Source organism: Protopterus annectens, chromosome 8.part0 (assembly GCF_019279795.1).
Source record: "Protopterus annectens isolate FY-2018-M chromosome 8.part0, PAN1.0, whole genome shotgun sequence".
Classification (NCBI taxonomy): Eukaryota; Metazoa; Chordata; order Ceratodontiformes; family Protopteridae; genus Protopterus; species Protopterus annectens.
The window spans coordinates 1978952980-1978968929 of NC_056741.1; the positions used below are offsets into that span (position 1 = coordinate 1978952980).

Below are 15950 nucleotides of genomic sequence, written 5' to 3' on the forward strand. Positions count from 1 at the left end.
CAAAAATGGCACATATTTCATTATGTCTCACTGGTGAAACAGTGTACTATGAAAGTGCCTGCAGCGCTTACCAGTGCTTGTCCATTACTCACCATCTTGGCATGGTGGTCCAGTCATCCATCTTGTATGAAAGGCCATCATACTGGCTCAGTACATGCTCCTGAAAGTTTCTGGGAGAGAAACTGGACCATCCTGGTTTGGAGCATGTGTGCGCACACACACACACACACACACACACACACACACACACACACACACACACACACAATACAAGCACCAGGCAGATGCTCAGCTGAATCCAGCATCAGAGGAGGCCATGACCACTTAACATATCCAGCCAAGGAGCAGAATGATAACTCTGTGCACATAGGTGTAAATAAGGATTTCACATGATGCACATCATGGGATGATGGTGGCATGCTAGCTAAAGTATTTGTAGTGCAGACGTATAGCAGTATATGCTTAGGAGAGTCCATGCATGGGCACAGTGTGCACATCACTCATTAGTACTAGGATGAGCAAGCTAGCTGTCTTTGGATGTGACAGTGCAGTGCATAATGGTGGTAATTCATGCAAAATTACACCAAATTCTGTTAGCATAACCACAATCCTGCATGGTCTGTTTTAGCATGATCTATGGACAGATCATGTTGTGGAGACCATGTTAATACAAGGACAATAGAATTAGAGTTTCACTGAAAAAAACACTGCACTTTGTACAGGGATACAGATGGAAGGCAAGATGCCTGGTAATGTGCATTTGCACTGTAGTGAACACTCATGGTGGATATCAGCAACAAGGTAGGAGCAGATAAACAATGCAGGTATAGTAGCACAGTACAATCGTTGGTCAGTCCTAGTAAAGTTTGCAAAGTAAAAACTAATCCATGTTACTACACAGTTTGTTGTTGCCTGTATCAGTTTAATTCATTTGTTTTTAATTAGGTAAGCTAAACTTAGTAGATCTTGCTGGTTCAGAGCGTGTTGGAAAGTCTGGTGCAGAAGGGAATCGTTTACGAGAAGCTCAGTGCATCAATAAGTCATTGTCTGCACTGGGAGATGTGATCTATGCCCTGCGTTCTAGACATGCACATGTTCCCTTCCGTAACTCCAAGCTGACGTACCTCTTACAGGACTCTCTCAATGGAGACAGCAAGACACTCATGATGGTTCAGGTAAGACATGTTTTATTTATTTATTACCCCTCTCTCTTCATAGTAAAATTAATATTAACTGCAAATAACAAGTATGACTGAGAACACTTAGGTCTTAGATGAATAGCTAACTCTAGTGAATATGATTAAGCAAATAATTCATACTTGGATACCTGTTAGTGTGTAGACCATATCAGTGTGCATTTCCGTTTTTGGGCATATTGCAATAAGCACCTTTTTTCATTTGTATTTGATGTTTGTCATATTGTGCTTGAGTGCACACTTACATATTTGCACAGACAGATTAGTTGTTTGGGTTACTCTACTAGTGCTTTGGGCATAACTGCATCCAGAGAAAATAGTGAAGACACATTATAAAGAACTGTGTGCACGTAATGTTTACACAGATGAATGGAAAGTACAAATTGTTGCATTTGTTTTTGTAGTAACACCTGGGTGCTGTGCTGTATCATCTGATCAGTCCTGCACTTCACTGCAATATGCTGTGGTTCCTCCCGTCAGAGAGGCTGTACATACATTTATTTATGCAATAGAACATACCATTGTAATATAATGCATTGATAGTGTCCATTTCTCTGGTTCCATGTTTAAAGCCCAGTGGCATGAATTCTTGCTGTAGAAAAGTGAACACTGTTGGGCAGAGCACAGTAAATCCTTAGTAACTGAACACTAGGAGAATCCATCTCTTGAAGAGACAGCACCTCAGAGGTTACTTGCACTATATCTTATTTTCTCCATTGCTATAAAATCACATACAACCGATCTAAGTGTGCATCCAGTGTAGAAGTAGCACATGCTGAAGTTAGAGAAACTCTGAATGATGTTTGCCATTTCCTATGAAGACTGTACCCAGCTTGGCCAGGAAGAGAACACCTGCCATTCCAAAAATGCATAGAAATAACAAAAAGGCTGCAAGTTATGATTCTGTGCTAGGGCACGGAGATAGGTGCGGGACAGATATCTGTCTTTGGAATCAACAGTTCCTTTTATTTTGTCATGTCAGACCTAGCAAAGCTTGCAACAAGGTTATGGTGGTTTACTTTTACAGACTGATTCATGACTCGCATTACTATGGTCTTATCCCTTGGTGAATGTGGTGATTAGCTGAGAAGTTCATCTTTCATCCTTTGAATAAAGTCCACAACTTCTGCTGTGACTTTTTGACATTGCTCTGTGTCCTGAACAGTCTGAAAATGGTCACATTGTAGCTAGACTAGCTATCTGGAGAGGCCACATGGGTGGCTGGTGTTTCATTGTGTATACCTGTGTTCCATATTTTTGGGACCTTCCAATGATGCAGTAATCTCCAAATCACAATGGTGTCCACACTGAGGAAGGCTGTGTGTGTATTGCCAGCTGAAACCGGTCTGTTTTTGTTGTTGTTCTGCAATAAATTATTCACCAGGATACAGCTTGCTGGCTCTATTCTTTTATTTTATTACAATTGGTACATTTGGGGCCGTGAATTGCACTCGCGCAGGACGTTCTTGATTTTTGTTGCATAAGTAAAACCCATCAAAATGAAATTTGGATGCAGCACATCACACACACTTGTAGCTGTCAACAGCTCAACACACAGCACATCATTTGAATATTGATTCTTCCAGGTCATCAGAGTATAGACCAAAGGAGCATACTGATTGCTGTCTTTTTTTTACAACAATACCAATGTATAGTATATACCTGTTAGATGCCTGCAGGATGTGATGGGGGATATCCATTTCACCATTCAGCAGGTGTTGGGCTTTTAATACTTAAAGTTTTTTGGTTATCAGAAAAAGTTGTGCAAGTTAATATCTTTTTGTGCCATAATCTGCAAAATTTATTCATGACAGGTACATTATCAAAGGTGACATAGATCTCCTTTCTGCATTTTCTTCTGACAAACTGGTGTGGGAGTTATTGTGATAGAAGGTGGTGCAGTAGAAGCAATCATGGTGGTCACCAGGCAATGCTGCTTGAGGATTTGCAAGGCTGTTTTTACTAGCTGGGGATATGTTCTTCTGAATTTGGCTGCCTGCACATCTTTTATATTTGCTGCATGGCATTTGGGAGGGGAATAACATACTTCAAACACCAAATGGGATTATTGTTCACTAAAGCAACTAAAGTAATTAAGTAAATAACCATGTAATCATGTCAACCACATCCTCTAAACATGTAGTTTTCCTAGAGCTCGTTTTCCTCATTCACTCCTTCACTTCCAGCCCATATGACTGCATCTTAACAAATCATCCACAACTACAACTTCCTCTCCCTAAAACACCCAACCTCTTACACTTCTAATATCCCAGCATGCCCACAACAGAACCACCCTTTCTATAGCCAAATTTTATCTTCCACAAAATTCAGGAAACAAACACACACTCTGTATACTGCCCATCCTGAAATTCTGAAACTGTGCTGTTAAACGCACTTTTGTTAAAACATTCTTTTGATAAGCAACTGTGATAAATATCCCACCCTTCTATAGAAGTGCTACTCCCCCGCCTAACATTAATCATTTTCTCAGAGTTGTTACCTCAACACTTTTGGCATGTTAAATAAAACTGGAGCAATTAGCTCTATTGTTTCTTAACTGCAATATTTAAATTGAAGGCATATCAGAATCATGGCTTGAAATGGATACCCTAACGTTAGCATATTCTTCCCAGAGTATCTGGACCGGAGTAAGTAATGTTTAACCAACAAAATCATTTTACAAAGTTTCACTCAAAACTCAGATCTTACCTCTAAATGACCTAGCTTGGCAGGTAGTTTGTTTAAATTGCCTCATCTTCTGCAGCAACGCAAAATCCACTGTACTCTGACACCTAACAAAAACAAAAATATGCCATATTGTGTGTCGATGCCGAATTCATATAAAAATCTCAATCTAAAATCCATTTTAATAAAAAAAAATTTTGGCACATGGTCTACCCAAGTGGACACACAACCTTACACAATAATAAATCTTTTGGTTACTTAACCTCCCAAAGACTTAACAGAATTCTAATCCCTTCTCTTTCTCTGTTTTGCCTGCTAGAGTAAACCCCGTCCAATCTCTATTAATACCCTTCCCCTTCTGATTCCTGTTTTCCACTTTAAAGCCATAACTATCAAGGACATTGAAAAACAATTGGATGAAATGCCCACAGATGCCCCAGTGGGGCAGACAGGTTGCTCCCATGGGCATATCAGACACTGTAATGGACATATCTTCACGCCTTTGCAACTTCTGCCTAACTAGAAACACAATTCGGAAAGAGTAGAAAACTAACACCATAAAAAATGGTAGAGTGCAAATTACAGGCTCTATACTCCATGACCTTGATAAAGTACCATTTTCAAAATCCACTCCTGTATTAAAGAAACCATTACAGTTCACTTTGAGTTAGATAATATTCTTCCACCAGATCTCTTCAATGTGTGCTCTGCTGAAGTGAATTACACTGCACATGCGTGAAGCACAGGCAGTAGTGTAGACTCTATAAAAGGGTACATTGTATCTTACAGAGTATTTGTATTTGATCTTTACTTGTACTGAAAATCACTTCTTTACATTGGTTGTTGCTAATCTACCCATAAAAACAGAGAAACCTTAAAAACTTTTTTCTTTACTCTGTGAGATAACTCACACTTTCTGTTGTCTACAGTCAAGAAGTTGGGGAGGTCAGATAAAAGGTTGGGCAGAAGAATATAAAAAAATACCCTGCTATAATTAAATGTATTAAAGTAGTTGCATATTAACAAATATCTTTGCCGATATAAATAAATAGGATCCCTTTCCATCTAAGATACTGAAGGGAGTGATCTAAAGGTAAAACATTTACAAAGAAGAATACGGAGAGTAATGACCCATTTTTTGTTAACAGTCTCAATTAGCGGGTCTTGGGCCATATACTAGGCATGAATGTTTATTTGAAGAGCCTAAAATATACAGTAGAAAATAGTGACACACACACACAAATGCATGTATTGGGCTTATGACTTGCTTTAAAGGCAGAAAGGGTATCAAAGAAAGGCAAAGTTTATCTGATGGCTTTGTTTTGGTATTTTTGGTCAGTATGTTCAAATGCCAGTGCTGCAAAGGTGGCCATTTTTTACTGAATAAAATTTTAGCAAACTGGAGGTAACTTCTGTGTGATAAGGAACTTTATAACCATTACAGAGTTGCTTTTCCCAGTCGCAGTTTTAAGATTCTTATAGTAACATGATAGCTTAACATTGTTATGTAGGTCTGCCTAGTTATATGTGGCTTTGGTGGCAGGAATGGCTTAGTGAGCTGTATCAGTTACATGTGCATCCTTTGCTATTGGACTTAAGGATGCTTGGGACATTAAACTTCTCATTGAGCCCCTTCAACAATATATTTATTCTGCTCTATGCATCAGTATCTGTCTTCAGTAGCTATAATTTCCTTGCATCAGTGTTCAATTTTCAGTCCAACTTGTAATAGTTTGAGTTATTTTAATTAACTAGTTCTGTTAGTTTGATTTAGGGTTGTAAATTGAATAGTCTACTTTCTGTGGCTGACTTTATAGGTGACCCTACTTCTCTTACAATGCTTTCTAAGTCCAGAGCAGAGAGTTCACTGTCTAGTCTTCCATTTTTGAAAGACTTATTGATTTATTTTCCTCCTTTTCAAGTTTGTTAGATTACTTGACTTTTTTTTATTTCCTCACAGTACTGGTCTTGCTTCTAACCTGTAATGACTACTACAGTTGAGGGGGCAGCAATCTTCATGGTTACAAGACTGGCAGATTAAAAAGCCTTTCTTACTCATCTGAGTTCCAATATGTGCTGCATTGTTTTTCTGTTTTTACTGTACGGGCTAGAGTTTCTTCACAGACCTGAATCACAAGCATTACTATCATAATAAATCAAGGATCTAGTGTTGTATTTTGCACGTCATTAAGACTTCATTTTGTTTGCATCTCAAATGCATCTAATTACAAAATAACTAATTGCTTTGCTATCACTTAATGATAATCGACTGCATTCACAGAGCTGAAATATGAGATGAGGAATACTTAAACACATAAGCAGTGACTGACTCATACAGTTTATTTCCTTTCTGCAGGTATCACCAGTTGAAAGCAGCAGCAGTGAAACCATTTGCTCACTGAAGTTTGCGCAGAGGGTCAGATCTGTGGAACTTGGTCCTGGTACTCGGAAACTGGAGCCTTTGTCCTCCCCCAGCCAGGAACAGACTGAGGTAATAAACAAACTTTTCTATTTTTTTTTTCCTTTTCTGTTTTGCCACCCTGCATGTCCCTGAAGCTTCTCAGATGCCCTCATTGACCTCTTTATTTCTAGACAGGTACCAAATTCCTACCTCATCCTATGGGGAGGTGTCACCCTCCCAGCAGGGATTTGCCTCTTGGCACCTCACCTACCTTGCACAGAGTGTGAGCCAAGCTCTGGCTGGCATCATCAACAGGGCTCTGTTTTTCCCCCCTTTTCTTTGGATCCAGCTGTCCAGCTCCCCCTCCCCCTAGTCATCTGGGTCATATGGCTTTAGCCAATGAAGTTGGTCAAAAAATACACTTTTTCTCTTGGGCATAACTTCTTAATGTAGAATAATGCAAAATTAGGGCTTTTCATTTTAATCCAACCATGAAATACCAGAGGCATCATGGTTTGTTATTGAACTTATTGCTATTGTTAAAGACAGAATGTCCCTTACAGTATCTTTAAAGTCTTTTATTAGCTTGTGAGCAAGCTACCCAAGTGCCATACTCATCCGTGTGGAAACACTTGGCATTTTGGAATTCTTAGATACCTGTTAACATGTCAGCGAATAGCTATTTTTTGAGTGTAGCAGTAGGATTTCTGCTAAAAGTACTCACAGTTTGGACGTGGGAGTGAAACAGCAGCAGTGAAAGGCTGCCCAAGAATTAAGCAGCAGCATCCCAAAAAAATAGTTTTTCTTTCTAAAGGGGACACTTGGTTAGGTAAACAAAACAGAAATGTATGCTAATCCCGAGTGCTGTCAATTACTGGTAAATGTGGCTACAGACAGCATGGTTATTACAGTAGCACTACTGATTCTCTTGAGTGTTAGCATACTGGACACTACATTATGATTGACGCAAGAGAAATCCAGAAGGGCAGTAGAGGGCTAGAGAGATCATCAGTGCAGTATGTGTGCAGCTCTGAGACAAAGCACAAGTCATGTTTACAGCTTTAACAAGAAAAGTGGAAAAAATTAAGCACTCTGATAGCAAAGAATTATACTTATTAAAACATTTGCACTGGAAAAGCAACTAGCGATCTACTGCCTATGTTTACTCTGCAAGGTTTTGGAGGTATCTTTTGTGACTGATGTTTTTTTTGGGGTTTTTTTTTTTGGGGGGGTTGTCTCACTGTATGGTACTCAAAGGGACAACCCAAGCTATTTCATTCCTTTTAGAATGAAACCCTAAGATTTTATCATTGCATTGGGTCTCTGAGTGTTTCTGTGAGTGTGATGAAGGACTTATTTGTGGATGAGTAGGTGTGTTTGTCTTTGTGCCTTGTTTGCATGTTTGAATGTGTGTGTGTGTGTTTGTGTGTGTGTGTGTCCGTAGTGGTACATTTTGCTAAAATGATGCATGGGCTGCTAGAGAGAACACTAGCATGGTTAGGTCTGACAGTACAGTGTTCATTATATAGACATGCGGGGAGACACATAGATTATAGGTGTTTACTAGGCTAAACGACCACAAGCGTCTTTAAGCCTAAACAAAAGCCCAGCAGACTGTAGTATGTAAATACTTTATTAAAGCATATATAAATAGAGCAGTGACATGTTACTGCTCTATTTATATATGCTGTAATAAAGCATTTACATACTATGGTCTGCTGGCCTTTTGTTTTCTTGAACTGGACTGATCCTTTTTGAGGCCGTGCAGTTGCCGTACTTGCAAGGGTTGTTTTATTCTGTATCTTTTTAAGCCTAGCCATGCATCCCAAATGTCTGATAAGTTCTGATACCCTTGATAGGTGTAAGCAAGGGTTTGGGAGATGAAACGTTTACAAGCAGGGTTCTGGGAGATGAATCATTTATAGGTTGCCTGCGTCCATTAGAGACATAGGTGCCAAACCAGGGATATATTTCCTTTTCCCAATCCAATTGTGCAAGTTGCACTTGAATTGGGTTAGGGAGGAACTCTGCTCACATGGATGGGGAGCCTGTTCCATAGACTGGGTAGTCTCTGATATACATACCCGTCTCTCCAGCAGGTCCTATTTATATCACAGGCAAGGTTTAAGCCTTTAGAATGAGTAATTCTGGTGCTGTTTGTTTTGTGGATATGCAGGAGGTCCATAGGAGTTGGGTCTGACAATGTTCTGTATGCCAGGCACAGATCTCCCCTCAAAAGCCTATAGTAGACTAAATACAAGAATAGGGCTTTGAGGCAGTCTGCATAGGACATTTTACTTGCGCCCTGTATTCTTTTAGTGAGGAACCTCTGTGAATGTTCCAGTTGTTTGATACAGTATATGCTTGGTTAAGTAGATACCAAAGGGGAATAGTACACGGTGATAGATCTGATGAATGCCGAATACAATGGAACAATGACTTCCTTCGACTTAGATGCCATACCTTTGATATAAGTTGCGCAACATAGTATGATTTCCTGACTCCTGTAGACACGTGATGATCAAAGACTAGATTACTGTCTGTATGTCCCAAAGTCCCTGACTACTGGGTCAACTCTATGGGGGTGTGTTGTCAATATGATAGTTATCAGAGGTGGATGACTTCCCAAAGGATACTGTTACGCATTTATTGGCATTTCGTTTTAGTCCTTGGCTCTGACACCAGTTGTTTCTGTATCATTGTAGGTTTCAAAGACCATTCCTAATTTGCACTCTGCAAATGTAGTCATCCAGGGACCACTGACATTTGATCTTGACTTTTAGAGAAGTAAATGCCAAAAAGGAGTGGCCCGTGGACTGATCCCTGAGGGGCTACACTTGTGAGTGGCCTCTTTGTAGAGAGGGACTCCCCAGTTCTAAGTTCCTGGGTCCTGTCTGTAAGTCAGTTTGCTATCCACTGGGTGACATATGAATTTGTACCTAACCTCTTGAGATTGTCAAAAGTTTCCGAATGGGGTATTGTCAAATGCCTTGGCCAGGTCACGGTAGGCAGTGTGAATCATTTTTCCCCTCATCCATTGCTTTTGTTACCTTCTCAAAGAAGTCCACCAGGTTGAGTAGGCGTGATCTGCCCTTAAGGAAACAAACTGGGTTAGGTCCAATGTCTGGGAGTTTACTACATCTCTACTAATTATTTCCATGGCTTTACATATAAGACTAGTAAGACTTATGGGTCTGTAGTTTCCAGGGTCTGTAGATAGCTCACCTTTGTGCAGAGGGATGACTGTTGCTCTTCTCCATTCATGCGGCATAAAGCCTGTGTTTGGAGGCTACAGTTAAGTAGTAATTCCAGAGGCTCCGATAGGTCATGTTTCATGTTATTTAGAAGGCATCCTGGGATATTGTCTGGGCCCATTGCTGCAGTGTTCTTGGTCTTAGACAGAGCATTAAGGACCTGTTCCCTAGTAATAGTAGGGGGAGTTGTATTTGATGGCATTTCCTGAGATAAGGTTGAAGGGGAGAGAGGGGTAAAGTTGGAGTTGAAGTTATCAGCCAGGAAGTTTGCTCTGTCTTCTGGCTCATTGTAGAGGCTACATTTAAATGAGCTCTGCAAACAGTTGTATAATGCCTTTGAGGTTGCGGACATAGATAAATAATGCTTTGTCATTGTCCTTGGCCTGGGAGGTCAAACTTACCTTAAATTTGGCTTTGGTAGACTTTACTTGTCCTCTGAGTTGTTTAGTTCCATGAGAGTGCTTTTGTCCTGCTGGGTGCTGAGTAAGGTTAACACTATGTGTAGACTTTGAGGTAACTTTTCTGAACTCAGGAACAGTCCTTCCACAATGCTTTTGCTGCCTTTACAGTCAGAAAGGTTACACATAGTGTACACTTTGTCATAACCTTTATGAATCCCCCCCAAGTAGTAGTGAGCTGCGTATGAGGTGTTTCTCAGTGTGGCTTTACCATGTCTCTGAAATTGAATTTCTCTCCATCATGTTACTTGACCAACCTTTGTTGGACAATTATCATAGGCATAATGTACTTTTCTTAATCCTAGGGTAAGTTTTTAAATAATTTAAGTATTAATAAAATAACCCTATTTTGTTTAGTATAATTCATTGTGTTTATGAAGAAAAGTTAACCTGTTTGGATATGCTTGGTACGTTTGAGTCTGCTTACATAACTGTGTGTGTTGTCACATTAAAAAAGTACTGTTTGCCGACTACATCCATCTTTCCATATGGAGAATTATAGCTTAAAGAATAACAAAGAAAGTATATACACAATATGAGGTAAAATAAATAAATAAATAAAGGCAGTCATGTTTGTACCTACATTAGTACATCCAACATTTAAGTCTGCTTTGGTACCAAGAGGGAAGGAAGTCATTGCTTCTGAGGATTTTGAATGGGAGATGCGACCAGTCAGGTAGGTCTCGTATGGATGTCATGATTTACTGTTTCAGTGACAACCTGAAAAGCCTACTTTACAGTATGTATAGTTATGCGCAATTGTACTTTAAATTATAGAAAGGTTTATTCATTATTTATTTATTTTAATTTGTTGACCGGGCTTGTCCGACTGAGCTGAAGAGCCCTTTTTCAGCAGAGGCCCGGGGGGGGGGGAAAGCTCCAATATACAATTTTCATTGTAAATTAGCATTAAACAGCAATGTTACAGGGTTATTACAAGGCATTAAGTAGCAATACAGTGTTATGCAGTGTCAATAATGAGGAGTATAGCAAAGCTCTTTCGAGATGTATAAAAATAAATGTCATTAAGATGAATATAGTTTTTTGAGAGTAAGTGGTTACAAAAACCCGGTTTTATCATAATGTAGTTGCATGAAGGCAACACAATTACTATAGAATGTTTCTCTGAGGCGATTAGCTTAATAGGTTTTAGACGACAGTAGAAAGAGTAGTCAAGGAAGATTAGAGAGAGCTAGTGAGAAGAGTGAGTTAAGGAAGAAAGTAGATTAAAGTATGAGAAGTAGGAGATGTTTAAGGAGGGAGAGTGCAGTGGCAGGACCAGTGACTTTTAAAGTGCTCTTTGGTGGCTGTCTTAAATTGTTTAGGATGTGGAAGGGTCCTGATTTCTAATGGGAGCCTATTCCAGGCCATAGTGGGGTGATAGCTGTACATCTTGCGTCCAAATTTAGATTTTGGTTTGTAGATTTGTAGTAAGTCTTGGTTAGACCTTCGGAGAGATCTGGAGGGAGAATAATAGTAGATGAGAGGGGGACAGTGTCGGGCATTAGGAAGGCTAGTATAGGATAGAATGAATGATCTGGAGCTGAGAAAGAAGAAGCTGGTGGGGTTATTTAAGCCATTTTAGGTGTTTTAGAGAGAGACAGTGATGTTTTTTTTAGGTTTGTTGGGCAGCAAATCTAGCTACCTTGTTGCAGGTATATTCGAGTTTGGTCAGGAGTGTTGAGTTAAGATTTTGTGAGAATTTGAGAGTTGTACATTAGACTGGGTAGAAGGTAGGTAAGAGAGATAGTAACCTTGGCTTCAAAGGTAAGGAATTTCTTGTTGCAGTAAAGAAGCCCTAGTTTTGAATGAATCATTTTGATACAGTTATTAACATGCAAATCTAATTTAAGATGATTGTTGATGGTGACGACTAAGAGCTTAGTGCCAGATTCTACCTAAATGGGAGTGTTATTAAAAGACTGTATGGAAAAGGTGGGTTTAATATTGTTGAAATTTTTAGGTAGGAAGAGTAACAGCTTTGTTTTTTTTAGGGTTAAGGATGAGCCGGTTGTTGGAGAGCCATGTTTCGACTAAGTTAAAAGATGCCCGAGTAGCTGTGAAGAGCTTAGAGAGAGATTTAGCTATGGTGATGACTGTAGAGTCATCTGTAGAGTCATTTAAGTAAATAAACTCTTAAATTATTGATTCTTTCATTGATTTCATAAAAAGTCTTTGTTTGATGTAGCTTTTTTTCTTTTTTCCTCTCGTAGAGATGGCTTCCCATTGAAATGTATGCACTCAAAATGCCGAGTGCCAGTAAGGCAAAAAAAGACAAACTGCAGAACAGTGAATCTCAAACATCGCTCTTCTCCTTAAACTTCTTTTTGGGGGGACCCCATGCAGCCCCCTCATTGTAGGAAGGATGCAAGCCCCCTGTGCCCCTTGAAATTGTATATACCAACTCCAGGATCTCCATACCTCAAAGAAAAGGGAATATACTGAGAAATGGCCATCGCAGACTTAGTTTTTTGAGCTATTTGGTCTCCATTTTTCAGGACTTAACTCTAGCTGGTCGCAGCATTTAAAACCGTTACCAGCAAGGCCACTTTGCATAAGGTTAGTTTACCTAGGCACACAATTTAACAAGGGAGGGGCCCCTTCCCATTCGAACATGATGGCTCATCCCTACTCGAATGCTTCAAGTCATTGAGCAGTAATCCTTGCATGTTTTTTAAGTTAGTTTTATGAAACCTCCTTCAGTGCTTTTGCCGGTGATATTCCTTTTTTTGGCAAAATCATAAGTAATTTTTTTTTGGATTTCCCTCAAAATGCTCTTGACTTTCTGCATACCAGTAGAATCAGTAAGCATGTCTTGTATTTTATTTTTTGGGGAAGGATGCATTTTAAGATACTTTATGGATATATTTAGTTTAATTTTATTTAATTGTATGATTTATTGCAGCACTGTCCCTTCCTTCTAGGCCGACTCTCCACCATTGGTATCATCACCGGTCGTTCGCTGCAACTCTATTGCAGTTGTCAACACAGTAAAAACAGGGGGACTAAACCGAAGGAAACTTCCAGGTTCTGGTAAGTAATATATCCTCGTGTGTTGAAATGGTGTGTTAGAAGGAGCACAGGACAAAAAAGTCACATTACCTTTAATAACTATTTTTCCTGTTAAATTTCAGACAGTGTACACTGTTTCACAATTTTACACAAGCCTGCTTGCTGCCAATGGTTTTGGAAGTTTTTTTAAATATTAAGTAGATACACCTCGGATGCTGCATTCTCTATCCTGGATATCATATCTTTGGCACAGCTGATTACCCATACTTGTCTAGCTTGTGAACAGTTCTCAGTAACTGTTATTAATTGTAACCACCTCCAGGAGACTTTGCCTTCTGCAAATGGTTTCAAGTGAATGTGCTTTTTACTTTGGACAAGGGACCTGAACCCCCTTTCTCTTCCACTTCAAGTGGATAGTTTACCTTGACAGTGTGTTTGACTAGGATTAAGTTGCTCTGCAGTGAAAAGTCCAGGTCTTGACGATTTGGGGCTTTTCACCTTTTGGTTGCTTCTAGTAGCATGGCTCACAATCATATTAACAGTTTCTGAAGATGATCTTTAGTTTCCAAGTCAAGAACCATGCTCCCTCCATAGTTTCTGAAGTCTTAGCATTCCTGTCTGATTGATTTTAGGTCGTCTGCTCCCTTTTCAATTTTCAAATGTATTGAATGAGAAATATATATATTTTTTTGTACTAATATAGAGTAATGCTTCCAGGGCAACTTCAGTATGTGAGCACATGAACTAAAGACTCTATACATCTTAAACCACCTCTTGTGTCTGCTAACAAAGATCAGAAGGGAAAGCAGATTCAGAACAGATACCCATTTGGGTTGCTATACATGCCGTTTCTGCCTGAAGAAGGCAGCAAAGCCTCTTGTCAGTGCAGCACGTTGCCTTCCTATCAGAAATGTGATAGTATTAAAAGGTGGAGTCTGTAGTATGCCTTAGTGTTGCTTGACTATTGGTCCATTTTAAGGGATACAAAGCATTGTCTGTGTTCTTAGGTTACATATGAGAAAATATGGTGGCAACAATGAATGTATACTTGAGGATGGCCTTCAAACCTTAAGAAGAGCTGTTAAGTTGTATGCATTGGTTTTTAAGTCAGTATGTTAATGATTTCATTGAAACGGGTGTGTCTTTTAGCAGCTGTCTTTGTAGTAGGACAACTTTTTTATAATTAGAATCAGTATGCAACAGTGGGGGTGACATCATTCCCTGGAAACCAGTTATTCCATTAATTGCTTAAATATTTGAATGAGCCATAATATTTATTGGGAGTATGTAGTTTAATTGTTGACTTAAATATCCTGAGCAGTAGCACAGACATCAGAATAGCAAATTCATGTATATATATATATATATATATATATATATATATATATATATATATATATATATATATATATGAAGGCTGCTATAGTCTGGAGTGTTTTTATTAATGTAGAATTAAGACAGCATGGATTTTACTTTATTAAGATAATTTTACTTGGTAGGGATATGTGTTAATTACGTTGATGTGTTTCAGTGCATGCTTCAGAGTGATGCAGTGCAGGATTTCTGTTGACAGCTCAGGATGTTTGCACTTTGGAGTTGGTGTGTGTATATATATATATATATATATATATATATATATGTGTGTGTGTGTGTGAAATGGTTTGCTCCCAGTGTAACATATTTATAAATGTACTTAGCGTACCCATTCATTTGTTCATTCATTCCTTTATTTTTATTGTTGCTGGTTTTGTTTTTCTTGCTTTTTTATATTTGTTGGTTTGGTTTTTGTGGTTTTATTGCTGTGTGATTCTTTGTCCTGACATGAATCATTTATTATTGAGGAGAATAAGCATTAGAAATATAAATGCTGCATTTTTATAAGTTAATTTTGTGCTATGAGAGGTATAGAAATGGAGTTTCTGGAATTCATGGATTCCTAGGAAAATTGTAGTGAAAAAGTAGCATTTGTAGGGAACAAACCACCTACTACTAGTACTGTTTCTGCTGTCGGTTAGGCTTGCCTGTCTCATATTACCCTGTTTGCCGGCCTCCCACTGACAAACTTTTCTGCTGCTTTTCCTGACTGCCTGTTTGCTTTCTCTCTCCCCTGTCCCTAAATCTGGGATCAATACCCCCTTCCCTTTTTAAACACCTTTTTCCTGACTGGCCATCTGTGTCTCTCTACAGCTCTCTTATTTGTCCCCATACCTTTCTCCAGTCTCTTCTATACTCTGCCTACCTGCCCTATTACTTTTATGTTTGTCCTCCTGCACATTAAAGTTATCAGGAGAGAAGAGACATGAAGAAGAATCATTTTGTTTACTTTATCTTTCCCTACCATTTCCCACTCAGTCTGGTCTTATATCCTCTGGCGTTTAATTCCCATCCATGCCCTGTTTACTTTTTTGCACCTGACTTGCTAACCACCTTCCTCATCTCACAAATTTCCTTTACTCTCATGCAACCACATTCCTATCCACTGTAAACCTTTCTGAATCTAGCCCCTGTCCTGTATCCCGAACAACTCACTCACTTCACCCCTTCCACTCTGCTACATCTTCCACAGCTGCTTCCTTCCTTCCACATCCTGCTTCATTTCTTGGATAACTATCTTTTTCATTAAAGGTACTCCTGCTTTTTCCTGCTTGGTCTACTTTTCTCTTTGCCTTTCCTGTACTGTTCTAATCCTGAGACTACTTTTTTTCATTCCTTGGCATCTTTGTTTGCTACTTAAGTGACCTCTTAGAATTCTTCCTTACTGTATTTGTTTTATTACTGTGGTGGTTTTCCAAACTATCCATCACAACGTGCACATACTGAGAGACTGAAGTAATAACACAGTTATAGCTGTAGCCAGAACTCTAATTAATAAAACCAGTGAATTGTTGATGAAGCCTGTTGGCAAAATTGGACCAGTCTTGTGCTGTTAGTTCACTAATAAATT

The 15950-nt window shown here is 39.1% G+C and overlaps 1 protein-coding gene across 4 annotated transcripts in view; it reads left to right on the forward strand.

Annotated features, from left to right (window-relative positions):
- KIFC3 (kinesin family member C3) overlaps positions 1-15950 on the forward strand; it is a 663225-nt gene that overhangs the window by 627911 nt on the left and 19364 nt on the right. For all 4 annotated transcript variants that reach the window (XM_044081520.1, XM_044081521.1, XM_044081522.1 and 1 more), the window contains 3 exons: positions 946-1175; positions 6238-6372; positions 12919-13027. In XM_044081520.1, coding sequence (XP_043937455.1) covers positions 946-1175; positions 6238-6372; positions 12919-13027 — 474 coding nt within the window. The remainder of the gene's footprint in view (positions 1-945; positions 1176-6237; positions 6373-12918; positions 13028-15950) is intronic.